Source organism: Bubalus kerabau, chromosome 9 (assembly GCF_029407905.1).
Source record: "Bubalus kerabau isolate K-KA32 ecotype Philippines breed swamp buffalo chromosome 9, PCC_UOA_SB_1v2, whole genome shotgun sequence".
Taxonomy (NCBI): domain Eukaryota; kingdom Metazoa; phylum Chordata; class Mammalia; order Artiodactyla; family Bovidae; genus Bubalus; species Bubalus kerabau.
In genome coordinates, this window is record NC_073632.1 from 97,356,607 (window position 1) to 97,384,403 (window position 27,797).

The following is a 27,797-nucleotide window of genomic DNA, read 5'->3' on the forward strand; positions in this document are numbered from 1 at the left end:
TCTATTTCCTCCGCTAGATGATGAAAACAAGATTCTGGAGCAAAGAAGGGGTCTGAATGGAAGTGTGCTTCAGGGATATTCCCGTGGTTTTTTGGTAAACCTTGGGATGGAATGGACAAGGGGCCTCAGTCAGGAGATCACAGGTTGTTCCTCCAATTGTGCAGGGAGAACAGAAAAGAAAGGAGAATAGGAAAGGTATGAAAGATGCTGGGAGGCACCTGGGAGACAGCTGGGAGATGTGACTGGCTGTGGAAGGAGAAGGGAGAAGTTATCCAGAGTTCTGTCTAAATATGCACTACCACTGTTCATCCTTTTTTCCATTTTTTTTTTTTTTTTAACGTACGCTTATGTTTCAGCTTCATTTATCCTACAAAAGAAAGATAACTCAGGTTGCATTCTGGAGAAGGCAATGGCAACCCACTCCAGTATTCTTGCCTGGAAAATCCCATGGATGGAGGAGCCTGGTAGGCTGCAGTCCATAGGGTTGCTAGGAGTCGGACATGACTGAGTGACTTCACTTTCATGCATTGGAGAAGGAAATGGCAACCCACTCCAGTATTCTTGCCTGGAGAATCCCAGGGATGGGGAAGCCTGGTGGGCTGCTATCAATGGGGTCGCAGAGTTGGACACGACTGAAGCGACTTAGCAGCAGCAGCAAGTTGCATTCTGAGAAGTGCCTGCTTAATAGGGAAATTCAGAGTCATTTCTTTAGGAAGGAAAAAAAAGCACAGACAAAATATTTCATAGTATCTGTAATAAATGCAAATAAATTGATACAAACAAAACTTGGCTTTAGCAAACTGTACATACATAAATATCATTTCTTTTACTATAACATTCAACTTTTTTTTCACATAAAGCCTTCCATGATTTTTATTTATTACATCCAATGTTTCTTTATACCTTTAAAAAAAAGTGCCTTTTAGATTTACAGCTTGTGCTTCTAATGCAAGGTTAGAACATCATGCCCCAAAGAAAACAAGGTAAAAAGGAAGCTGCCATATAAGCTCTTAAAAACTGTATGTTACAGGGTCTTCAAATCTCTTCAGCACTGGTTGGCTGGTAGATTGTTCGATGCCAACGTGGTGCTCAGGTAGCATCACTTGTTGAATGGATGGAGCAGCACCTTGGGAAAGCTGCCCAGATGGTCTCCGAAGTCCCTGGGTACACACAGGATGGGCCAAGGGCCCAGAGTTCACGTGTCCAGGGAACGGTAGAAATTTTGACTCTCTTGAGTGCTGAGGCTCAATCAGAATTTCTTCCCAGCTTCTGTCCTCTATGTGCCCTCCCCATCACCATTTACGTCGCCTCCGAAGCTGCGATTTGCACACATGGGAGGGGGAGGTGGGCGTCAGCTGCCGTACCGAGGGCGTTTGCCAAGACTCATGTCCTCTCTTTGCTCTTTTGGGATTGCCCTGGGCCAAATTCCTCCTTAGGCGACCGACAGCAAGCTGCAGAGAGCATCTGCTTGGTTCAGAGAGGAGGAGGGCCGTTGGTGTATCTGAGCATGGGGTGGAATGATCGGGCAAAATTGTTGGAAAGGGCACAACTGTAGTCTTCCTCTGACATCGGGACTAGGCAGGCCAGCCCAATGAGAAGCAGCAGGAGGAGCTGAAGAGGAAGAGCCGCTCGGAGGACTCTGAACAGGAAGGCTCGGCCGGACCGGGCTGGCCGAGGCTCAGAAAGGGAGGAATCGGAGCCACCTTTTATGGACCTGAGAGAAGAATCGACATCAATAACTCAAGTATCTCCAGTGTTGGGTGGATGCTGCTGTTTGCTTCCTCCCCTTTGGTTAGGCTGAACACAACCCAACCTGGCAGTTAGCTGCCAGCCTTCTGCAGTAAACCCAGGTGATCCACCCACCACCAAATGAAGAGTTGTTTGGAAACTGCACGGATGGAAAGCAGACATTTAGTCAGTTAAAGGTAACTAACTGGGTTCAAATTCCACCGCTCGATTTGGCAAAACCTTTTCCAACAAAGATAATTTCTCTACACACACTCCACCAGCATAAGTTAAGTAGACCCGGGATAATTAAAATGTAGATGTTTGATGCAGTACATTTTTGGTGCAAGAATATCAAGAGCAACATTAGGCACAATTAGTGGCTGTCGGGATGACACAAGGTCTTCCTCCTGTCTAGCTGTCCTGGACGTGCCAGAGTCCGTGTAGTAAGGACAAGGACAGCTGCAGTCATTTTGCACAGACCCACAGAGTTGAATTAACCTTAGAGTATACCCTGGTTTCATCTTGCACTGAGTCAGCGACTGGCCTAATATTAGCGGATTCCAAGGCTGTAAGAATAAGTGTGGCAGTGGAGTCAGTCTACACAATGCAGGTGCTGAATGATACTGAATCCAGGGTGATCCTTCTGTCACTGGCTCCATGAATTTGGGAAACAGACACACTATTTCTGAAGATAGATTGTGTCTTGAAAGCTCCTTCTAGACCCAATGTTCCACATTTTCCTATCTTCTTAAATTTCCCCATCTACTTTTGAAACAGTGCATTAGAGATCAAGCATGAACTTCAGAATTCATAAGAAAGACTGCCTGTGAAACACTGAATATGGAAATGGGCTCTGGGTGGGGGGTACTGCTTTCTCTTCGTAAGCATCCATTAATGTTTTGGTTACTAGTGCAGAAGAGGAGGAAAGCAATGTTATTTACAAGAGGAATTGTGTACACACACACACAACATTGCAGAAGCAGAAAGAACAGATGTACCAAGGAGACTCATTCCCCACACCTAGTCTGAATTCTCTAATGGTTTGATGGTAAGGGCATTGATTGTGAGAGCACAGGAGAGGTATACAGGTATGAACACTGTATTGGTCACTCTGTATGCTTATCTCATGAGAAAACACCATCTCCAGCTACCTTGAAAAGAAAAGTGAAAGTCGCTCAGTCATGTCCGACTCTTTGAGACCCCAGGGATTATACAGTCCATGGAATTCTCCAGGCCAGAATACTGGAGTGGATAACCTTTCCCTTCTCTAGGGGATCTTCCCAACCCAGGGATTGAACCCAGGTCTCCCTCATTGCAGGCAGATTCTTTGCCAGCTGAGCTACAAGGGAAGCCCAAGAACACTGGAGTGGGTAGCCTATCCTTTCTCCAGCAAATCTCGACCCAGGAATTGAACCGAGGTCTCCTGCATCTCAGACGGATTCTTTACCAACTGAGCTATCAGAGCTACCTTATTAGCCACTAATTTCAGAAGCCAGATTACACTGATATCAGTGAGGAGTGGCACCAAAGAAAATGTTAAGATAAAAAACAGAAGTAATCCCCTTAAAAGGGAACAGAGGGACTACTCAAAACTCTTTCATTAAATTCACAAAGAAATATGTGAAACAGTCTAGACCGGTCCTGTAGAAGCTCTGAGCAGCCGTGTACTATACTGGGTTTCTATTGTAGCTCTCAGAGCGTGATTGAAAAAAACAGACCCCTGGCCTAAATTGGGACTGAGTTCTTTTCTGGTCTACAAACCTTGAACAACTGACTTCACCTCTATGCTACAACCTCTTCTTCAAATCCTTCAAATTAGACTAGACAGGCTTCCAACTTGCAAGCTCCGTGTTTTATACACTTTATGTCTTCTAGTAATTGGTGAATGTAAAGAGGTTACCAACTGGGAGGCCACAAGAGTTCAATCACCATCTAGTGGTCAAATTGATTAACTGCCCTCTGCTAGGACCAATGCTCAGAAACACTGTTTTGTGAAGATATGCTGTGTGCATGCATGCTCAGTCTCCTCTGGCTCTTTGTGACCCCATAGACTGTAGCCCACCAAGCCCCTTTGTACATGGGATTTCCCAGGCACAAGAACACTGGACTGGCTTGCCATTACCTTCTCCAGGGGATCTTCCTGACCCAGGGCATAAAATAAGTCTGTCACATATCTATTAATTAGAACTTTCTCTAGCTACCTAACTGTAAAATATTCATCCTGAGATAAAGCCTTAGAGTAGCTAATCCATCTTCTGATTTTGTAGATAAATAACTAACAAAAGTTCACATTTACTCTTCTAACTGCTGGATAACAGAAGCATTTGTCTCTCGCTTCATCCCCACAGCAGTCCTTGGTGTTCCTGTCCCACCTTCATTTTATAGCTGATGTAAAGGAGGCACAGAGGTTAGGCAACCCACTCGAGGTTACACAGCTAGCATGGCATAGAATGAAAATTTCAACTCTGGTATTCTAGCTTTTAGAACTTAGGCTTTATAAATAGAGTAAATCACGTGCCCCAGTTGACAATTAAAGGAGGAGCTGTATGGACTTCCCTGGTGATCCAGTGGTTAAGACTCTGCCTTCCAATGCAGGGGACACAGGTTCGATCACTGGTCAGGGACCTAAGGTTCCACATGCCTCAAGATGCAGCCAAAAAGTAAAAAATATAAAAAAGGAAGAGCTCCAGCAGCATGTTTCTGTAATGTTTTGCTGTTTGGTGGCATGAATGAAGGCCATCCAGGTCATATTTACGTCACGGGTATCTCCCATGTAGAGGCAAAGAAGGCAATATCTTAAAATACTTGGAGGTGAGTGGTTTCCTCATGTCTAGAATAAATGCTTTTAATCATAAAGCCTCACAGCTTTACAGAGACCACCAAGTCAGTATATGGACACAGGGACATTCTATTTTGAGGCAGCTGTACAACTGTGGGCAAGTAATTTAATCTCTCTGGCCTTCAGTTTTCTCATTTGCAAAGATGAGAGTGCATTAATCTCCTAAAAACTTCTTGGTTCTGACAGTTTATGAATTCAGTGGTTTAAAGTGTCTGGAGAAGGACGAGACAGTCACCCATGAGCTCTGGACTGAATGATCTGAAAATAGGCCCTGGTGAACAACACTCTCCACCTGTCAGCTATCTGACGACTTAAAAACAAAAGAGAGCTCCACGTTTCTTATTATTCAGTATCTAAATAAAATGAGGGAGATTTCAAACTGACTTTTTTCTTTAGGAGACACTTCAGGACATTAGTGATGGGCAGATTCATGCATATCATTAAGAATCTGACTGACAGAGCTGAATAGCCTGTTTGTCAATTATTAGCTTCTTTGAACAATTAAGCCAAAGATCGAGATCAAAACAAGGGCTACACATTGACCAGTCCACTCCTGAGAAAAGCAAGACAAGGTCACCATATTTGGATGACAGGCTCAGATGCTGTAGTCTACTGAAGGACATGGCACATTTAACAGCATCAGAGCATTCTGTATTAACATTTAATTAGTGCAAGCTTTCTAATGTTGAAGAATGCCAGCCTGGGTAGAAATAATGGGCTAAGATGGGGACAAAGAGAACACACAGAGCTTAGTGATTTTCCATGCAGTTGACTGCTCTTGGAAATGTCCAGTTGGTCTACTGAAAACAATGCCACCCGCATGGGGCAATTACTAAGGTTTCAACAGTCCCAAAGTTCTCTCTTCTTAGGATGAACCTGTCCCTTCTAGTATTAATACTAGCAGGTTAATGATACCAAGTAAGTGAGTACGTTTAATATTTAATCTATTAATCTAAATTCAATTAAGTTTCAAGAGTCTTGGGGAATCTGACAGGAGGAAGAACAAAAATCTCTCACTCATCCCTCTCCAAGGGCCTTACTCTTTAAACAGATGTGGTGGAGGCTGAGTTGACAGAGGAAAAACTAAATGTGTAAGCTTGCTTAAGGAACTTAATCAATGGAGATATTTCGGGTAATCTTGTCCTGCACAAACATGCTTATTCTCTACAAGTAAACATTTATTTTATAATTTTTCTTACTCCCCTCACTCATTCAAATTTGAGGGTAAAAAAACTGCCTAGGCATTGTTTCATCTCTTTCCCAAACTATGTGTAGTTGTGGGAACTCTGGCCATGGAATTCTCCAGGCCAGAATACTGGAGTGGGTAGCCCTTCCCTTCTCCAGGGGATTCTCCCAACCCAGGAATCGAACCCAGGTCTCCTGCATTGCAGGCAGATTTTTCACTAGCTGAGCCACCAGGGAAGCCCATACCTATGAACACACCACAGCAAAGAAAGTCTCAGAAGGGCTGTGAGAAGCCTAAGGAGTGAGTGTGCATGTGGGGTGCAACTCATCTCAAAAATTTTATATCACCAAGGAAATAAAATGAGTTAATTCTGTGCATATTTCACTGAAACACAAATGAAAAGACACTTTCAACTCATTTTGTAACTTGTGAGCAAACACTGGCAGCAGAAGAATAGAAAATTTTGTGAGGAAATATCAGGTTGTCCATGATCTTTTCTGTTCTTGTGTGAGTGATCTTTATTCCTTGGGTATGTGGTTCAGAAGACAAATTTTCAGAATCAACTTAGGGTGTGTCTTCCCTTATTCCAAAATGAATATCCTGGCTGGTCCAAAGCTATCTCAGGCAGCCCATGGTAGCCCCAGCCCTGGAACTGCTGTTTCATGTAAGCCTCTCAGGTGGTGGTGCATTGGTAAAGAATCGCCTGCTGATGCAGGAGATGCGGGTTCAATCCCTGAACTGGGAAGATCCCTTAAAGAGGGAAATGGCAACCCACTCTGGTATTCTTGTCTGGGAAATCCCATGGACAGAGGAGGCTGGTGGGCTATAGAATCCATGGGGTTGCAAAGAGTCGGACATGACTTAGTGACTGAGCACATATGCACATGCGTGCACACACCCACACACACACCCATTAAGAGCCTGCAGTTGGGTGGAGTGGTTAACAAGCTAGGATTCAGAGTAAGAGAGACCTGGTTTCAAATTCTATATCTTCATGCCTCTATTTCCGGATATCCTTGTCTATAAAATTGGGAATGAACATGTTGGGAGGATTAAATAAGGAAATGAGATAACAAATATATAACGCTTAGCATGGTCCCTAGAATACACCAAATGCTAAATAAATGCCAGCAACTTATCATTCTTATCTGTAGGATTAAAGCAAGGGTGTGCTGACTCACACCCTCAGGGATATTGCTAGATTCAGCCTTTTCTTCCAGGGAAATAGCCCTGATTTATAGCAGTACTTTCAAAGAGGTGATATATTTTTCCAAAGTGTCTTACTTGTTCCCGGGAAACACTGGGAACGCAGACCTCAAAATATACAAGAAACACAGTGGAGCCTGCCCTATAACTAACTGTCCTATGCCAGGGTGTCCGGCTGCCTCGGGGGCAAGGTTGTTTTAGTCTGAGGCCTTTGAGAGCTTTGAATAAATAAATCCCCAAGGGAGGACAGAAAACACCTGCAAAAAAAACTCCACAAGAAATTGAAGTGTTTACAGTGAGGCCCTCATGTACGTGTGAAAACCCCACTGTGCCTGCTTAAATGCTCCCTTGAACACATTTAAAAATGAGATCCTTTTCCCCCTCTGTTTCAGTGTTTCAGCCAGTCATTCGCCCCTTATTCTGTCTCAGCTCTTTGTGTAGAAGGTGCCAAAGACTAAAGAGGCCCAGGGAAGATTTACATGTTATAATTCTCAGCTTGGGAATGAAGTCATCATTTCCCTCTATGCAGACTATGGAGGAGTTTTTCCTTTGCCTTGCAGGAAATTGGAGTAAAATCTTCCCATGTGTGAACTTCAACTAATCTATAGTAGAATTTTGAACATTAATTGGCTCTCAGGTTAGATAATTTCACATCAAAACTGGAGGAAAAGTGTCAGCTGGGCCATCATAAACATGGCTTCAAAAAGCCATGCATCTTAAGTATGTTTAATCTCAAAAATTGTGAATAGTTATTAGGAATGTATGCTTTCAAATGTTTTGAATATTAAAGAGTCTTGATTTAGGGGATCCCTAGATTATGACATATCACTATTTTTTTATGACACGAACCATATTGTATTAATTTTGTGGGTCCTGGGCCTAAATGTAGTAGGTGTATGGTAAACACTGGTATCAATCCAGTGTTAGCCCTAGAATATCATGTAAGAGAACAGAGGACAATGGCTCTAGAATCAATCTGAAATATACAGCAGGCAAACAACTGATATTCTTAATATCTGACTTTAAACCACAAAAAGAATATAAGAACCCTCCCTTCAAACAAATACCCAGCTTCTTTCAAGTCAGCCTCTTTGCTCTCAGAAAGAATACATGCCTAAAATTTTCCCATCACAGATGGCTGCGGTCAACGTTCTAAACTGTTTGTGCTTTGGCAATAACCTTTGAAGTTTGCTGGACCAGTGCAAGATCAAACGCGAGGTAATCTCCAGTCCAATGTAAAGGAACACCGTGACAGCCTGGATTGTGAGAGAAGTTAATTCTTTCCCAGCAGACTCTCCATGTTATTGTCCCTGTGGGTGCACCCCAAAGAGAGGTGCCAAGGAGTTAAGGATCCAAGAATGATCAACCACAATCCGCCTGCCAAGGTGTTTGCCGACGTTTGCCATTCAGGTGAGGATCATTTGTATTTCAGGTCCTGTAAGCAGCAAAGTGGACACCGTGCTGTGTGCTCAGAAAGATGTTAATAAACAGTGCTGGACAGAGCAGAGCTGAAGGCACCTTGCGGATGTCACATTGAGAACGTGGCTGCCCCAGCTGCAAAGCCCCATTAGGAGACGTGTCGAAGCCCTTGCTGCCCTGAGAAATGAGGCCTTTGACATTTCATGAGGCTGGGTGGCTGTCTGAAAGAACAGGGGAAATTGGGAACCAAAGGGCGGTTGCTACCAGTATGGATACTATTAATAACATAAGAGCTTTTCCCCTTCTCATCACCATCATTTATGTGAACTACAGAGTCTGTCTCTGGTATCCTTAAAGGAACGCTGTGGGGACAGGATGCCCCGTCTCTGTTTATGACACATCAGTAATTTGTGGCGAGAAGATGGACTTTATGAAACAGCGATCTCTCTACAGTACATGATGTCTTTTTTTATAGGGGGCTAAGAAAACATCAGCGCACCTGGAGAAGCCCATCGTGATCTTCAAAAATCCCCATGAGTTTTATCCATTCATGTTTTATTATTGATATTTTGTTATAGACCACCCCCCCAAAAAAAGCCCCACAAAACTGTCATCAAACCAAACCAAAGGGAAAGAAAAAAAAAAAGCAAAACATAGTGAAGGGAAGCTTAAAACCAGAAAGCAGATCATGATCTGTTCTATACTACACAGCTGAGTGGAAACGACCAGAAGCAAAGGCTGGTCCCTTTAGCACACAGCTGGAAAGCTAACACTCTGACTCGGGGCCACTCTGACTCGGGGCCTGTTTGCGCTTCCTCATCCCCCACCCTCCTTCCAGGAACTGAGATTCCAGCTCAGTGGTGAGACAAACTACTTTTAAAAGTGAACTTCTGGCGACTGGAATGAAGAGTCAGCTTCCACGGACAGTATTTTCAAAAAGTTGTCTGGGGAAATGTGAACTGATTAGTGAAAGGGCCGGGGGCACAGACATCACACCAACAACGAAGAAGGCAAAGCATCACTAACTGCAGAGACAGGGACTGTTGGAAGCCAGGCGTAAAGCAGAGCGGCAGCTGTGAGGAGGCTATCTGGAGGTCCCCGGGCGGGGGTGGGGGAGACTGACTGCTCTTGTTTCCGGAGGGAAAGAGCTGGCCGAGTGTCAGGAAGGTAAGTGTGTGTGCTGGCTGAAGAGGAGTTTTAGGAGAAGCAGAAGAGAGAAGGTGCTTATAAATTTTAAGTGATATCAGATTAGGACTTGCCATGTTGAGACTCCAAAACCCACCATCTGGATAAAACACGAAAATAAAATAAAAAGTTGGGGGTGTTAGTAGATTTTATTCAGATTTGTGGGTTCTGGGGATGGTAAAATAATTCATTGATCTATGCCTATCTTATTGTAAAATCTAGAAAAAAAGAGGATGATAAAATTCTGCCATGAATCAAATGGCACTGTGCTATCAGTGACGTCGAATCTTTACGAGGACACAGAATAAACACCATCGGATGAAAAGTACTGGATGGCCTATGTATAGTTAAACCAAATTTTGGTGGGGTCCAAATATTTTACGCTCTGAGATTTTCTTATACTTTCCACTTAGAAAATTCTCTCTCAATTTATTAGGAAAGGGTGTGGACTGAAAAGAGTAGTTTCTCAACTACCCTGAGGCAGACCAAATATAGGCCTGACTAAATCATGGACAATTTTCATCATCCTCTTGGAGTTCTAGAACAGTGTGGAAACCAGGAGAATAAGGTACCTGCTATGTGGACTGTTGACAGAGGGTCCAGGCTGTGAGAGACTACATTTGCCTCGTGGCTGTTTGCAATGAACAGGGGTAAAGAAAGAAGAATGTTCAGTCCAGGCAAATAAAGACGAGCTACTGATGAAAATTAAAAGTGCAGCAAAGGAAATATAAATCAAATGCAATGATCAGTACCCATGAATCAAGGAAACTGGCTTTTCTTTGGTTGAAGAAACAAAATCAATGAACATCTATATTACTCATCACTGAAGAAACATGGATGGTGGTTTGGCATGCATATCACAGAGGGTACATTTCCCCCCTTTTCGTGGTAAAAACATAAATGACTACACCACCCAAAGATCTCTGCATATTTAATTACAATGAATATAAACTGCAATATGTTACGTTACGGATTTCAAATATACTTTACATATTTTTTCATCTTCCAGTACACTGGAACAATATTACAATTCTTGGCAGGTAGGTCAAAAATAATGATGAAGTGAGAGTGTTCTGTGTATAGTGATGAAGACTCAATAAGTTAAATACTCAAATAAAGGCTAAAATTTGACTTGAAAAGCCAGTATTCCTTCACATTCTTAAACTAGGATCTACAGGAAACTAGTGAATGTAGTAAAAATAAAAAAAAAAAATTCTAAAAAGATAACAACATTTATCAGCATAGAATTTAAGTGTTTATAACAAAAAAAATACAAATGAAATCAATATTTCTAAAAAGTAAAGAAATGGAATGATAATCAAAATGAATATAATCATAAAGCCAGACCAAAAAAAAAAAAAAAAAAGAAAAACGAGCCTCTAATTACACAAAGAAATCAAGGTAGAAAGGGTAGCAGGGGCCAAAACTGGTCTTTTCTTCCTCATTGTGTGCCAGGGAGACAGCCCCATAACAGGCCTTGTGCGTGAGTTATCTTGAGCTGGTGCCACTCTGGGGGCAGTACAATCACAGAAAACCTTCAAGACCACCTTCAGGAGCTTCCCTGCTTGAGAGTCAGCAGAACCCCCGTTGGTCTTATAAACTCAATGGCCTTGTGAGATGCTCGGTTTTGTCCACCTCTGCCTGAGGCGCCCCTCTATGTGGAGCCTACCTTTCTGAGGTGGACTATGGCGGTGGTGGTTTGAAGGGAGGGGCCGCCAAAGGGACAAGGGGCACCGTTCTATTAGAAATGGCCCTTGGAGCAAGAAAAGTAATTTGTCTCCCTGCTTATGAACCGCAACGTTGAACCCTGATTCTTCTGAAAAACAGAACTGCTCTTTTCGCTCCTGAGTGCTTGTGGAGAGGGTTCAAGGCAGGACTGAGGAAACGGAGCTCTTCCGTGTCACAGAGTGACAACCCCACGCTGCCTGAGTACCCCTGCTCTGCAAGGGGAGAGCCCTTGGACCCTGCGTCAGGTACAAAGGCCGTCGCGCCCCCGTGTTCCCTCCCTTGGGCCAACTGAAAGTAACCCGTGGGAAGTTACCGTTTTCTGTCTGTTTGGGGTACTTCTTCCCGAGGTAGGACTCACAGATCCTGAGGTGTCCAGTTCATCAGCAGAAGACCAGGAAGACAGATCCTACGTGAGAAACAGATGCTCTTAATGATGCCACGTCCCAGAGCCATGATGGCTTTGCGATCTACAAAGTATTTCCCACCCCATCCCCATCTTTGGGAAAAAGAGAAGGGGAGGAATAGAAACGCAGACGTAGAGAAGACACGTGCGGACACGGCGGGGAGTAGGGGGCACACTGGATGAACTGGGAGATTAGGATTGACATAAATACATGACCATGTGTAAAGCAGATAGCTAGTGGGACTCTGCCTTATAGCACAGGGAGCTCAGCTCGGCGCTCTGTGGTGACCTAGAGGAGTGGGATGGGGGTGGAGAGTGGGAGGGAGGTCCCCGAACGAGGGGATGTGTGTACGAGTATAGCTGATTCATTTAGTCGGGCAGCAGAAACTAACAACACTGTAAAGCATCTATACCCCAGTTTAAAAAACAAACAAAAAATAGAATCGGACAGTTGCAGTAAAAGCAGAACCTAATTCTTCTAGTGTGTTGGGCTTTCCTGGTTGTGAGTTTGGGCTTTCCAGAAAATAGAGGTATTTATTTATTTAATAGCTATGTTTTAATAGCTAGGTATTTAATAGCTCTGTCATTACTGGGTCACTTGAAGCTTTGTCATCTCACATGCTAGTAAAGTAATGCTCAAAATTCTCCAAGCCAGGCTTCAGCAATACGTGAACCGTGAACTTCCAGATGTTCAAGCTGGTTTTAGAAAAGGCAGAGGAACCAGAGATCAAATTGCCAACATCTGCTAGATCATCGAAAAAGCAAGAGAGTTCCAGAAAAACATCTATTTCTGCTTTCTTGACTATGCCAAAGCCTTTGACTGTGTGGATCACAATAAACTGTGGAAAATTCTGAAAGAGATGGGAATACCAGACCACCTGACCTGCCTCTTGAGAAACCTATATGCAGGTCAGGAAGCAACAGTTAGATCTGGACATGGAACAGACTGGTTCCAAATAGGAAAAGGAGTACATCAAGGCTGTATATTGTCACCCTACTTATTTAACTTATATGCAGAGTACATCATGAGAAATGCTGGGCTGGAAGAAGCACAAGCTGGAATTAAGATTACCGGGAGAAATATCAATCACCTCAGGTATGCAGATGACACCACCCTTATGGCAGAAAGTGAAGAGGAACTAAAAAGCCTCTTGATGAAAAGTGAAAGAGGAGAGGGAAAAAGTTGGCTTAAAGCTCAACATTCAGAAAACGAAGATCATGGCATCTGGTCCCATCACTTCATTGGGAAATAGATGGGGAAACAGTGGAAACAGTGTCAGACTTTATTTTGGGGGGCTCCAAAATCACTGCAGATGGTGATTGCAGGCATGAAATTAAAAGACGCTTACTCCTTGGAAGGAAAGTTATGACCAACCTAGACAGCATATTAAAAAGCAGAGACATTACTTTGCCAACAAAGGTCCGTCTAGTCAAGGCTATGGTTTTTCCAGTGGTCATGTATGGATGTGAGAGTTGGACTGTGAAGAAAGCTGAGTGCCAAAGAATTTATGCTTTTGAACTGTGATGTTGGAGAAGACTCTTGAGAGTCCCTTGGACTGCAAGGAGATTCAACCAGTCCATCCTAAAGGAGATTGGTCCTGGGTGCTCATTGGAAGGACTGATGCTGAAGCTGAAACTCCAATACTTTAGCCACCTCATGCAAAGAGTTGAGTCATTGGAAAAGACCCTGATGCTGGGAGGGATTGGGGGCAGGCGAAGAAGGGGATGACAGAGGATGAGATGGCTGGATGGCATCACTGACTCGATGGACGTGAGTCTGAGTGAACTCCAGGAGTTGGTGATGGACAGGGAGGCCTGGCGTGCTCCGATTCATGGGGTCTCAAAGAGTTGGACACGACTGAGCGACTGAACTGAACTGAACTGAAGCTTTATCATTTCTCAGTGACGGGAATGGACTGACATGAAGTGGGTGATGGAATCTGCCTTACAGCTGCAGGGTATTCAGGCTGGAGAGACAGCACATGGGTCATCCAGCAGCCACCCTTTTCAGCATCAGAGAAACTGTACTGTTTCTGGCACCTGCTGTTACTGGGAGTAGATAGTTCTTTTGCCTTCAGCGTGTCTGTGTGTTCATGACAGGATTTCACAAGTGAATGTCTGAAGTCTTACCTGCAAAAGCATTTCTTAAAACCAACAATATTACTACGATGCAGTAGATTTACCAATAAATAAAGAGATAAACAAACAAGTAAATAGATAAATAAAAGCTAGTAGAGAACACTTCTTATGACTTAACTGTCATCTATGTCAGGAGAATTCATGCCTTCTAAGGTCTGAATACGAAACTCATGTGCGCCAATTGCTTGTGACCTCCTCTCGCTGTGTTACTGAAAGCACATGCATTCTTAAATAAACTGGGTAAAATAAAATGCCACAATAGTGGTGCTAACAGGGTCAGCAGTAATGGTTACAAGAGGATTTTTGGATGTAACAGAATCAAAAGTAGTGTCCTGTTAACGAAAGTTTTCGAGTCGCTTTTTTATTCTGAGCCAGATTTGTAAGAGCAGTGATTGAAAGAAAATACACTCTATTCTGACAAGTACTCCATTCAGAGTCTTTCTGAAATGGATAAAGATGGTGCTTGTTTGGTCTTCTGCAGGAAATTCGACACAATGATGTCTGTTGAGAGCTTACCTGCTGACTGCTTGACATATCTAATAACTTCTCCAGCTCCTTGATATGACGACTGACCTCCTTCAAGAGAAGTTTGAGTCGATTTCCAATCACGTGGACTTTTTCTTTGGCTTCTAAACAGTCTGTGCCTTCAGCATTCACCAACAGTTGGCAAGACATGTCTTGCAGTGAGGCCACTTTGAGTTGAGATTCCAACAGCTCATGCCTTATTTGCTAAGAATATAATAAAAAATATTTTTCTGAGAATTTCTGATACTTGGAGAAAGTGCCCATGTGCAGGATGACATCACTTTAACTCAGTGGACAATTATACCTAAGCATCAAACAAGGAAGGATATAGCAGTCATGGCCTTTGGGAATCAGGGACATATGTTCTAATCCTACCTCTCCCAAAAAGCATCCTATAAAATCCTTGAACATTTCTGATCTGTATTCTCATTTGGTGGTGGTTTTTTTTCAGTCACTAAGTCCAACTCTTTGTGACCCCCACAGACTGCAACATGCCAGGCTCCCCTGTCCTTCACTGTCTCCTGGAGTTTGTTTAAATACACGTCTATTGAGTCTGTGATACTATCTAACTGTCTCATCTTCTGCCACCCCCTTCTCCTCCTGCCCTCAATCTTTCCTAGCATCAGTCTCTTTTCCAATCAGTTGGCTCTTCAAATCAGGTGGCCAAAATATCTGAGCTTCAGCTTCATCATCAGTCCTTCCAATGAGTATTCAGGGTTGATTTCCTTTAGGTAAAATGGTGATATTAATTCCTGCCTGGTCCACAGTATTATTGGAAGGTGCATGTTGGTGAATGCATGTCAAATTATTTAAAATATAAAGTATTATGCAAATGATCCATAAAATAATCATTTAAAAAGAAAAGTAAAACTAACATATAAATGCAGAAAAACTCAGCTTGGTTGAGGTATACTCTGATATCTATTTGAGATTTTTTTAAAAGGTATATGGGTGATTCATCACTCACAACTTAATGTCTGAGGTCAAAAGTCTGGTAAAAATGTAGCTGCATAGCTATTTCCTCTGGGTTTCTAAGACATTTATAGTACTGAACTAAAAGCTGCCAATTCTGTTGGTTAGGTCACTGTGAGTGTTAAATGTTAAGAAATAGCATTTTAAAAATACAGAAAGTGACAAAGTGCAAATTATTTTCTCCTAATGGAACTCAAATATGCTTCCTTATCTTCCATAAAATCACTTAAGTATATGGCACATTATATTGTCCGAAGTTCTTTGCATAAGAATCTACACAAAAATCTTGCAAATATCCTTTTGAATTTAGTACTATAAAATGTTTCCTATTCCTTGAAAACTAGTATATTTCCTTTTTGTCAGGTAATGAAAATCGTTTAACTTACCATGTTTCCCTTGTCTTAGATTTCAGAAAACTTGATACTGAGGTTGAATCTACATACTTAATTCTTCTTAAGAATCCTTAATGGTCTCTATTTTAATAGATTCTCTATTTTAATAGATTTAATGTCCTTCTATTATCAGTTATCCGAAATAGTCTTGTGACATAGATTCAATATATAAAGTTTAAATTAGAAATAAATTGTAAATAAGAATAGAACTGCCTTGATAAAAGCAGGCTAATTAAGATGAAGACCATCTGAGGACTTCCCTGGTGGCACAACAGTTAAGACTTTGCCTTCCAATGTGGGGGATGTGGGTTTGATTCCTGGTCAGGGAGCTAAGATTCCACATGCCTAGTGGCCAAAAAACCAAAAACATTAAACAAAAGCAAGATGGTAACAAATTCAATTAAGACTTTAAAAAAATGTCTCAGAAAAAAAACTTTTTACAAAAGTCTATTAAAAAATTAGCTTAAAAAAAAAAAAAAGATGAAGACAGATTTTTAGATGAACAATGGCCTTAGAACAAGATTCTAAAGCCAGTATATGCCATCTTCTATGCACATGCTTGCTTCACAGAGATGAAAAATCATGAGGGGGAAAAAAAGACTAAAAGACTACAACATAAAAGGTAAATAAGTAGAACCACCTATCACATAAGCAGAGGCTGTCCAAGTCTACGTATCTTACCTTAAGCTGTTTGTGATGGTCCTGAAGTATTTCTGCATCAAGGTTAGAATCAATGGGGACAATTTCATTTTTCCTTCTGTCAATGTTCTCCAGCATAAGCAGCAAACTGTGACTCATTTCATGAAAATCCTATGGAAAAAATAAAATATGGAGCATAAAATCGTCTTGAATGAGACATTTTTCTTTCTCTCACAGCTTAAATATCCATGCATTACAATTCCTACCATTGGTTTTCAGATCTTATACACAACTCCTTGCTAAGCAAGGCACTGAAGTTATTGTAATTATCTGAGTTCAAGTTCTTACCAAAAAACATCTAATTTATTACTCTAGGGAAAAATTAGACATAAGGAAAACTGGCATCAAATACTGAATTCCTAGGGCTCTAGCATAGATTGGAGACAAGAACTCTCCTCCTCTCTCTTCCTCCTGTATTCAAATTTTTCCAACATTAAAAAAAAATATTTATTTATTCGGCTGTGCTGGGTCTTAGTTGTGGCATATGGTATCTAGCTCATGGACTAGGGATTGAACCCAGGACCCCTGGACTGGGAGCACGAAGTCTTAGCCACTGGACCACCAGGGATGTCCCCACATCTTTCCATCTCTGAAGGCCTAAATTCAATCCCTTCTCTCCACACATCCATGTGTTCATTTAATCAAGGTATGGTTATGGAAGATCTCCATGGTGGGAGACTAAACTAGAGATGGGGGAAACCACAGCTTGGGTACCTGCTTTCAAGCAGCCATTACTCTTGGGGGCACCTACAATCCTGGAATACAGGCTTCCCATCCTGCTCAGATTATAACCCAAACTCCTGGCCCTGCCCACAAAGCCCTGCATGATCTGTCTCCTGACCACCTCCTGGATCTTTCTTGGCCATTCATCTCCGATCACACTGGCCTCACACTGGCCTCTGGCCTCCTTCTGTCCTTGAAGATGCTAAGCCCTTTCCTGCTTCTGAGACGTGCCACTTGCTTGACCCCCTTCATGGCAACATCCTTCCGGTGTCGGCTCAAACATTCATACAACTTCACCATTCCAAAGTGCTTTCATTCGGTTACCCTTATCATCATCTGGAAGTAGCTTGGTTAAGCATTTATTTGCATTTTTGTTGTCCATCTTCCCCAACAAAAGCAAAGGCTGGGCTGTATCCTGCCTGCTTAGTGCAGTGTCTGTCATGTCTGTAAACACTGGGCAAGTAACTGTGGTCTGAATGAATGGGTAAATATTTGTAATGCTCACTTGGATGTCTCCTAATGTGCTCAGAAAATATCTGTTGAATGAATAAATGAATGAGTCAAAGGAGGAATGGTGAGACTGAAATAAATTGATGGGAATAGTCTCTTGCAAATTCTAAAGGAGATGGGGTTTTTCAACTCTGGGTCATATGTACACATTCTCCAGTAAAATGAAAACTGGGCACAAAGTTACCTCACATGAATACTGACTTTGGGAAGTAACTGCATCCCTCTAGTGATCCTGATAAATTGAGTCACAGACTTAGCCACATTGGAAATGTTGGATTCTGGAACGTGGCCTGCCCAAAGCCCCACAGACCTGGCACTGCATGAGCGCATCCTGGAGAAGACCCCGCCACTCCTCCAGCAGGGAGCACACGCGTTCCCACCGCCCGTTCATCTGGGACAAGCGATCCTGAAGATCCTGGCTCTCCTCCCGGCCAGGCTGAGTGAACTCGGAGCTGCACAGATGGATGGACAGGATGATGGCTTTGCGCTGGTCCACAGCTTTCTGGAGCTCCTGCAAAGAGAAAGGAGAGCAATCAAACAAGGAAAACAACAATAAAAACGTTAAAGAGATACAGTCTGAGACCTCCGGAAATGCTTCACCCAAGTTAAAAAGATCCATTAATTAACACTGGCCTTATAGCAAGATGGCTAAGGTACACACCCCTGGGGACCACACTGGAGCTAAAAGAATTGGATCAGATATAGACTTACTGACATAAATGGATCTTAAGAAAATATAGTTGTAAGTGAAAGAGTCATAAACAGATTGCTATAGGCTACAAAACAGCACTTATGCAATTTAAAATTTATTGTGCACATACAAATCCACATTTCTCAGGAATACATGTGAAAAAAGAAGATTAAAATTTTGGAATGGTTGCTATGGGTGTGAGGAATGGGGATTAAGAAACAGTGGGAGAAAAGGGATAGAGAAATAAAATTAAGGAACTTTTCAGGAAGCAAAGATGATCCTGGGCAGTGAACTAAAGAGTACGATGAAGTCAGCCCCTATCATGGGAGTCCAACAACCAACCAACCAAAACAAACCAAACACAGCATTGTCCAACAGTTCTGAGCAGCAGGAAATGTGCTCTTAGTTCCAGCATACAAATTCAATTTCAGGAGTCTAATGCTACTCATTGGGCTCCAATATCACTGTGGACAGTGACTGCAGCCATGAAATTAAAAGACACCTGCTCCTTGGAAGGAAAGCTACAGCAAACCTAGACAACATATTAAAAAGCAAAGATATCACTTTGCTGACAAAGGTCCATATAGTCAAAGCTATGGTTTTTCCAGTAGTCTTGTTTGGATGTGAGAGTTGGACCAGAAAGAAGTCTGAGTGCTAAAGAACTGATGCTTTCGAATTGTGGTACTGGAGAAGACTCTTGAGAGTCCCTTGGACTGCAAGAAGATCAAACCAGTTAATCCTAAAAGAAATCAACCCTGAATATTCATTAAAAGGACTGATGCTGAAGTTGAAGCTCCAATACTTTGGCCACCTGATGCGAAGAGCCAACTCACTGGAAAAGACTGAGAAGGACTGGGGGCAGGAGGAGAAGAGGGTGACAGAGGAGAGATGGCTGGATGGCATCATAGACTCAATGGACATGAGTTTGAGCAAACTCTGGGAAATAGTGAAGGACGGGGAAGCCTGGAGTGCTGCAGTCCATGGGGTCTGCTTCTGTAAAGAAGCAGACATGACTTAGCTGCTGAGAACAATGCTACTCAAAGTTGTGTGCATAGGTATGAAATGCACCGCTTGGTAAGAAAGCAGATTCCTAGGCCCTGGCCTCCAGCTGTTCTGACGTCACAGGCACCGACAGTCAGTGGTCCACAGCCGGAGAACGCTGCTTCTGCCACAGGCCAGACTTTTTGAGATGATAAAGAGAATAAATAGTATTTGGTCAGCTAACCAATTTAGCTTGGTTTCACAAAAAAACAGAACAAAAACAAACAGGTGACTGATGTGTTACTGTGTGTATTTCCCCAAAATCTAGAACTAAATTTCAAGAACTTGAGTACAAGGTTATACATTAATCACTGAATATCTTGGTACTGTTTAAATGTTCCCAGATCAAAGTAGAGTCAATGACCCTATAGATCACATCGACCCAGGCTACATTTTCTTATAATTCTCACCATTTGTTATGTTTCCAACTTGTCTTAATTTTCACTTTTAAGTGGATTCTTAATATGCCATGATATAGAATCAACCACAAAAAAGCACAAAAATCCGCAAATATTGTAGAAAGTACTAGGTTATTCCACATATTTATCCTCAGAAAACAGGAAAGACAGGGGAGGGATGGATAAGAGGGTGGCTTTTTCTTATCACATAGGCTGACTTTCAAGGTCTCAACTTTTCCACCCTGATCTCACTTAGGCCTCAGATTCTGGCCAGTATTTGCTTCATCAACCTTTTAAGGAACTGATTACAATGCAACACTGCCTTACATTTTCCTGGAGAGACACTCAAGTAATTTAAGCACTCTAAAAAAAAAAAAAAATGTAATCCAGAGAATATAAAAATGCATTTCCCATCTGATGCTTCATCTTGAAATTGATGGAGCTGGTACAGAGGCTACTCTATAAGAAGTCTGAGCAGTGGTCGGGAAGACTCATTTCACTGTTTGAAAATTTAAAACAAAATAACAGCTAAAACAAGGCAGAAAAACATCAGCCCCAAAGAAAACCAGCATACACAGAAACCAGGGAGACACAAAGACAGTGTGTTTTGCTTAATCCTTGAGTCTAGAGGGCCCAGTAGCTACATCTGAGGAAAAGCACAGCTTGACGTTCTCCAAACAAAAAGGCAGGACCAAGAGAGCTATTAAGAAGACACTGAGCTCTCCATCCATAGTATGCTTACAAAAGTCTCCACACATGCATCTCAACGCATCTCAATAGCTGGGCTGAAGAGGATTTTTACGATCTAGAGAGGGAGTTAGAGAAGGTTATCTTCTGTACTACACCCAACAAGGTCAAAATCAAATGGAAATGTCAGGTGTTGTAGCAGGATTACTCCACAGGTTTTGTTTAGCTGGATTCATTACACTGAAAATTGCTTCTGCCACTATCGTAACCTAGTTCAGAAGTTCTGCTGATTCCAGGATGACAAGTGGCTTCCTCAGGTCTCTACAAACTCACATGTATACCATCTAGGACAGGCTTCCTCTCCAGCTCTAGATAGACTTGTAGGGCCCTGGCCATAGCTGTGTTTGCCTTAAAAGAGGTTAACTAGGTCCCAGAGGTACCTGGAGGTTTTATGCAATTTTAACTGGTCATTAAATCATGATTATTTTCATGAGGGGCTTCCCTGGTGGCTCAGATGGTAAAGAATCCGCTTGCAATGCAAGAGACATGCACTGGATCCCTGGGTCAGGAAAATCCCCTGGAGAAGGGAATGGCTACCCACTCCAGTATTCTTTTCTGGAAAATTCCACAGACAGAGCAGCCTATGGGCTACAGTCCATGGGGTCTCAAAGAGTTGGATGTGACTGAGCGACTAAAACATATGCACATTTTTATGGGGCTGGTTCTGCAATTCAATCCAGCTCTCAACTCTTCCAAGCCTTCCTAGGAACACCCTGACTCGGGATGGCTGGAGAAACATTTGTGTCCACTTCCACCAACCACTGGCCCACTGCTATGTCAGTGTTGTAACAGCCAGGGCTGCTGTTTTTCATCTGACTGGGCATTCCACGTGGCTGCTTTCTGTCTGGCACCATGGGAAAGGCCAAGAGCAGCTACCTTCAGCTTCTGGATTTGGAACGCGATGGACTGGATGTCGGTGCTGAGCTGTAGGCGCTGAAGCTGTTCCAGGTCGCCCTCCGTCTCCTGCAGCCAGGTCAGAACGCTATTCAGATCTGAGTCCAACTGCTGCCTCCTCTGGGGCTTCTGTTTCATCCTCAGCTCCTTGCTCAGGGCCTCTGCCTGGATGAGTTCCCAGCGGTCAATCACGCCTGGCAAGACAGGACACGCACACGAGAGTAAGGGGCTTTCCTCCACGTGGAATGTTTAGGAAATGCTTGAAACTGACATGGGCGCTAACTCTAAAACAGAAAAGAAAGTAACGCCACTGGGCATTTCTATTGCTGTCAGCTGTAAGTAACAGGATAGTGGCTGTATTTTTCCTACGTGCATTTTTAACAATGATGGGGAAGAAAAAAATCAGCTCCATAAGATTTAACACTGTAAAGAGATTTATGAAGTGATAGCATTAAAGTGAGCGAACATTGGGACTTCCCTGGTGGTCCAGTGGCTAGAACTCCCTGTTCCCAATGCAGGGTGGCCTGAGTTCGATCCCTGGTCAGGGATCTAGATCTTGCATGCTGCAACTAAGACCTGGGGCAGCCAAAATAAATACATACAGAAATATTAAACAACAACAACAATAAAGTTGGTGAAGATAACTTTCAGTTCTTGGTTTCTTTCTGCAATAGAGCTCTGAGAGCACTGGGCATATATCTAGAAGATTCCTGACTAGTGATTCAAAGATGATGCTTTAAAATAAATGGGACATGGGGAAAAACCACTGTGATACTTTTCACCTTCTTGTTCTGTCCCCAGAGATCCTTGTAACCTGAAGGAAAGTTCTCAGGACAGAATAGTATAGATTGAGGTAAGCAACACAGTGGAACTCAGAGGCATCAGAGTGTTTTGAGATCTTCTATTTCACTCTGTTCTGAATAGAGCACAACGCACTCACCAGCTGTTTGGGTTTCAGTGCTATTCAAGTTAACAAAGCCAGGAAAATGGTCCTCTTCCTCGGTCAGCTTGTGCTCCAGTCTTTTCACTGAGTCTATGCTGCCACTGCATTCACCCAGCAGTTTCATCTGTTTCGACACAGAAAAGAGGCTCCCTTGTCACAAAATTCTCAAGCTGTCATGAGTGCAAGAGATCCTGGGGAAAATATCTTTGGAGTCCTCAAAAAAGACAGTGGCTAAGTGCCACCTTTCTGTAAAGAGTAAGCTGCTCTTAGCTTCCCTGATGGCTCAGTGGTAAAGAATCTGCCTGCCAATTCAAGAGACATGGGTTTCATCTCTGGTCTGGGAGGATCCCACATGCTATGGAGCAACTAAACCTCAAGCATCACAAGTAAGTCCGTGCTCTAGAGTTTGTACTCCATGAGAGAAGCCACCGCAATGAGAAACCCCTGAACCCCAACTAGAGAGTAGCCCCGTTCGTCACAACTAGAGAAAAGCCTGTGCAACAATGAAGACCCCGCACAGCCAAAAAAAAAAAAAAAAAAGAGTAAGCTGCTCTGCTGGAAACAAAAAAGTCAAGTTCAAAAACATGCTTCTAAAACATGTGACATGTTCATATTTACACAAAGCAATGCCTTGAAGATATACTTGGCACACATGGTTTTACACAAATCCTCCCAATTTCTTTTAAAATTTATGAATCAAAACAGACTAAATCGATCTGGGATTTAACACTCAGAGCCCCCAGCTGGCAATATAACATATTGTCTTTGGCAAGCTGCTCCCTTTTTCTTAAACTGAAGTGTGGGAACAGTGATATTACCACAAATCTCACAGGGGCATCTATTTGCATTAAGTAATTAAAATGCTTAAAAGAATAAAACAATATTAACACTAGCAGTTTCATGAGAAAATCTAAGCAATGCTTAATACATACTAAGGGAATAAATTTGACATCAAAAGAAAAGCTTCCAACTCCATATTTAATATCAGGCACATATTCAAAGACTAAAGGAACAAATCATTTCAAGGCATGCCTGCTACACTGCTCATAACGTTTTCTTTCAAAGCCTTTACCAAATCACGTTGCTATTAAGTTACTTTGATTGCTTTTGATTGGTGTTAAGTATAATCTCAGTTGATTTCAGCACGCTCATTGTGAAACTGTATTATATTTTTTAAAAGGAGGTTTCACTATAATAGAAGTCAGGATAAGAGGCCAAATTGAACAGGAAGTAAACTCATGATTAATTAATTACTCTTCTGTAACTGTGAGGATGTTAACGTCAGCATAAAAGGTTCTCTTCCCTGGTTTCAAAAAAGCAGTACGTGTGAATTGTCATTAGGCTTAGGGAAATTAATTTTTCTTTCCTTTTACGAGGGGTGTGAAGAGACATGACAGAAGGCCTTGAAGAGATTTACTTTCAAATCTTCTTGCTTAAGTATGCGTAAGAAAACAGGTAATTCTCTGAGTATTTCTCTGGGAAGTTATCCTGTCAGTAACTTGAGCAGAGCAAAGCTATTACATACTTTACAAAGAGCTTTAAAAATGGAACTGGTAATACACACAATCTCTTGCCATCTTCTCTCCAAATCTTGTTAGTCAGAATTGTTTTCCCCAGAATGAGAAAACAAACAAGAGAATACAAAAGTCCCAGGGTCATCAAGTGACTCAAAAGACACCCAGGAAAAAAAGAACTAAACCCATTCCATGTCAGCAATATACCAGCTGAAATCTGCTGCTCCGAGCATAACCTTGGTCAGAAAAATCATTAACTGAATTTGAAAGAATGCCTAGTTACCTTCCAGGGCCAAAGCAATCTGTGAAAAGATTTCACAAGAGATCTGGATTCGATCCCCTGGATCAGGAAGATCCCCTGGAGAAGGGATCTTCTACCCACTCCAGTATTCTTGCCTGGAGAATCCCATGGACAGAGGAGCCTGGCGGGCTACAGTTCACAGTGTCAAAAAAAAAGAGTCTGACACGACTGACTGACTGACTAACACTTTCACTTTCAGTTCTCTGTGTAAAGGAACAGGCTGGTTCTTAAGGTAGATCAGGGGGCTGAGCACAGACCACTTTTGCACCAAAGGTAATCTGCTAACAGGGCTTTGTTTGGCACACACACACCTATGAGTTCAAGGGCAGTTTGGTACGCAGAGAGCGGACACAGACCTCATGTCACAAACAGATGGTTCTTTGTCACACAGCTGTGATCACCAGGTACGTATGAAGATCAAGAAGGGCCCGGATACTCACATAGCCCCTGTAGCCGGAGTCTAGCTCTGGTCCTGTGGGCGTTTTGCTGTGGATGATATTCTCTGCTTGCTGCATCTGAAAGCGGCTGTCATCCAAGGCTTTGCCCAGCTGTCGGATCTGTGACTCCAAGGCACCAGGGTCCCCTGCAGCGTCAACCATGAGAATCTCAATAAGCTTGACATTCAAGGAGATGGTTAAGAAATTCTACAGGCAGGGCAGCAGAGAGATGGCATGTGTGTGGGTGATCATAAGGCACATTTAGTACTGACATGCTGGTGGGTTAGGAGTTCAAATGACTAGACTGATGAATGTGCTTGACCAGGAGTCCAAGCTGACTGGGTGGCCAGTCAGGGGCCACACAGTAGGTTCTCACAGCCTGTGAGTCTACTTCCTCTTAAACTGCACACTGTGAGTTGGGGAAGGCCATTCTCAAAACCTCAGGTGGTCCCTTCTGCTCCCCGTTAACTGGGAGTTATCAGTTACGTCTCAGGCTCCCTCTGCAGTCACTTATCAAACAGAAAGTCACACCATCTTATTTTCCTCTCTGCATCTCAATAGAAGATGGTGCCCCTGAAGTCTCAGGTGGCTGCACCCTTCACTTAAGGCAAGACTTCACGTGAGCTGAGAAAAGATATGTGTGGAGGAGCCACGCTAGCAATGACTTCCTTTTGTCTGAAACTTGAAACAAAACCAGGAGAAAGCGAAAATTTTAGCATTTCCATCCAGGCGTGCTCCCACTCAGAGCTTAGAACTCCTGGCTTACCTCCTTTGAGAGACGTGACGTTGTTTTGGAAGTTTGTGTGTGCGTGTGTGGTACAGTCTTTGAACTCAACAAGAATATGATCGTCAGAGTGAAGCTAGCGCAGGGTGAAAGCAGAGTAAATATTAGTAAGCTTTATTAATTCTCTTTTGGAAAGAAAGCCTTCTAAATATACCTGGAAGAAGTCTCTCACTGGGAATCACTCAGGTAGTCACCATTTTAGCAATGAGACTTTATTTTCCATCCTTTTGCTTTTTTACAGAAACGTTAAGTGTAAACTAATAATCTCACGAGTCAACACCCTATCACCAGGGTCCAACCCTGTTCTCTCCATTGTCCTCCAGATTACAGACTCTGAACTACAGTTTGTCTACAGCAAGAGCCTAATTTTTTGGAGCTGAATACCTGACTCATCCTTTGTCTTTTATGGGCCCCCAGAGATCAGGAAGATAAACAGTGGGCCTGGGGTCCCACCTATAAGCTAGTGAACTTGGGACAGAATCCCTGAGCCCTGACTTCCCAGCCAGTGGTGGGTCTGCAATTCCTCCTTGAAGTCATAAAGTCAGAGCTGTTACAACCAAGCAGGGAGCTAGAGCACCAATGCTAAGACTAGTGTTTCCATCTCCTATTTTCTGCCATTAATGGGCATCATAGTTCATACCTACTGAGAGTGACTACCATTTCACAAGTTGAATGGTTGTTTTACTGCACTTGATTACTGAAGCTATGGGCTTCCCTGGTGGCTCAGGCAGTAAAGAATCTGCCTGCAATGTGGGAGACCCAGGTTTGATCCCTGGGAAGACCCAGGGAAGATCCCCTGGAAGAGGGAATGGCTACAAACTCCTGTATTCTTGCCTGGAGAATTCCATGGAGAGAGGAGCCTGGCAGGCTACAGGCCATGGGGTCACAAAGTCAGACATGACTGAGTGACCAACATTTTCACTTTCACTGAAGTTTTACTCTTGGTGTGGATCAACCAAGTGGTTTGGGTTTTTGTTTCTGAGATGGCAGTCAGAGAAGAAGGTTCTGCCTTAACATGCTTGTGGCACAGAGCTGTGAGAGGGCGGGTAAAGGTGCTCAGAGAGGAGAAGGCTGGTTACAGGTAAGCAGGGGAGGTCTGCTTTGGCTTTGGTGCCTACCAGAGGAATTTCTGATTGCACTTTCTGTGAGTTTAACATAGGCCTCGGGACTTTCAGGGATCACTACATCTGCAAAAAGAGCACAGTCTAAGTTGACAGCTAAGGTCTGCAAACCTGGATCCCCTGATGGCAAGAAAATAACTTTCCTAGAGGGAAAAAAGGAAATTAATCATTCTGGGCCAATAATTCTTGAACATACAGAGAAGTCTGAGTCCGACCACCAAAGGGTTCCTGAAATAAATCATAATAAAGGCTCTCATTGATGGAGAGCGTTTTATGAGCCAGGCGATGTTCTGGGCACTCATTTATCCTCACAGAAACCCTACAGGGTGTATGGAAGTGTTATTCTCATTTTATTGATGAAAAAAACTGAGGCCCAGGGGAATTGTTACTCATTCAAGTTTCAACAGCTAGTAGCGGCTTAACTGGAATTGCAATCCATACAGGTTCTAGAGCGGTGCTGTCCAACAGAAATAACACACATTGTTTTAAAGAGTCTAAGAGCCACAATGACAAGTCAAGGGATGAAAATAAATTCAATACTTAATTTTACTAAATCAATGAATCTAAAGTATAACATGTAATCAACATAAGTACTATTATTAATATTTTACACACTTGCTTTGTGCTAAGTCTTTGAATTCTGTGTGTTTGTGTAAGGGCACTGGATGCAACAAATATCCATCTGCACAGTCACATTTCAGTGCTCAGCTGTCACGTGTGGCTGAGGGACTGCATATTGAGTATTTCTGCTTTAGATGCAAAATGCTTAGTTATTAGGCTGTACTGTAAAAACAAAATAGAAACGAGAGAAATCATTTTCTTTTTGTACAGCGTCAGCCCCTTGGGAATCCAAATGTGAGCCATCACACAAAGAAAAAGCAGAAATTGTCTTTTAGGGAATGTGTGAGATGCGTTTATAAGGGCTACAAATCGGCCTCTGGTTATTTATTCTGTCGACTCACCTTTCTTAAAATGCTCTTCTTTCTCTGTCCACCTCTTCACTATATGTGCTTCCTGAGGCTTCATATGCCTTGATTCCCTTTGTACACTCTTCCTGTGTGGTCTCCTTTCTTTCCTTGGGGACCACTGACATGTGGATAACTATCTAGTCTACATTTCTGGTTCCTGACCCATGTAGCCATCCACTGCTGGCTTTTTCCTGTGGGATAGGCCACAGCATCTCAAGTTCAGGACATGCACAGAGGAACTCACTGCCTCCTGCTCTCTCACTGCCCTGCCCCGGTGCCTCCACAGCCACCCAGAACATTCTCT

At 42.8% G+C, this 27,797-nt stretch overlaps 1 protein-coding gene across 16 annotated transcripts in view; it reads right to left on the reverse strand.

The window, feature by feature from the left end:
- Window positions 1–737: 737 nt before the first annotated feature.
- SYNE1 (spectrin repeat containing nuclear envelope protein 1) overlaps window positions 738–27,797 on the reverse strand; it is a 495,794-nt gene continuing 468,734 nt past the window's right edge. For 12 of the 16 annotated variants that reach the window (XM_055536003.1, XM_055535999.1, XM_055535996.1 and 9 more), the window contains 10 exons: window positions 26,523–26,591; window positions 24,624–24,766; window positions 22,366–22,492; window positions 21,408–21,619; window positions 17,965–18,165; window positions 16,404–16,532; window positions 14,350–14,562; window positions 11,605–11,697; window positions 10,136–10,194; window positions 738–1,714 (listed from right to left, as the gene is read on the reverse strand). In XM_055536003.1, the coding sequence (XP_055391978.1) occupies window positions 1,474–1,714; window positions 10,136–10,194; window positions 11,605–11,697; window positions 14,350–14,562; window positions 16,404–16,532; window positions 17,965–18,165; window positions 21,408–21,619; window positions 22,366–22,492; window positions 24,624–24,766; window positions 26,523–26,591 (1,487 nt within the window). In that variant the 3' untranslated portion in view covers window positions 738–1,473. The remainder of the gene's footprint in view (window positions 1,715–10,135; window positions 10,195–11,604; window positions 11,698–14,349; window positions 14,563–16,403; window positions 16,533–17,964; window positions 18,166–21,407; window positions 21,620–22,365; window positions 22,493–24,623; window positions 24,767–26,522; window positions 26,592–27,797) is intronic. The other 4 variants (XM_055536001.1, XM_055536000.1, XM_055536005.1 and 1 more) reach the window with 3 other exon arrangements.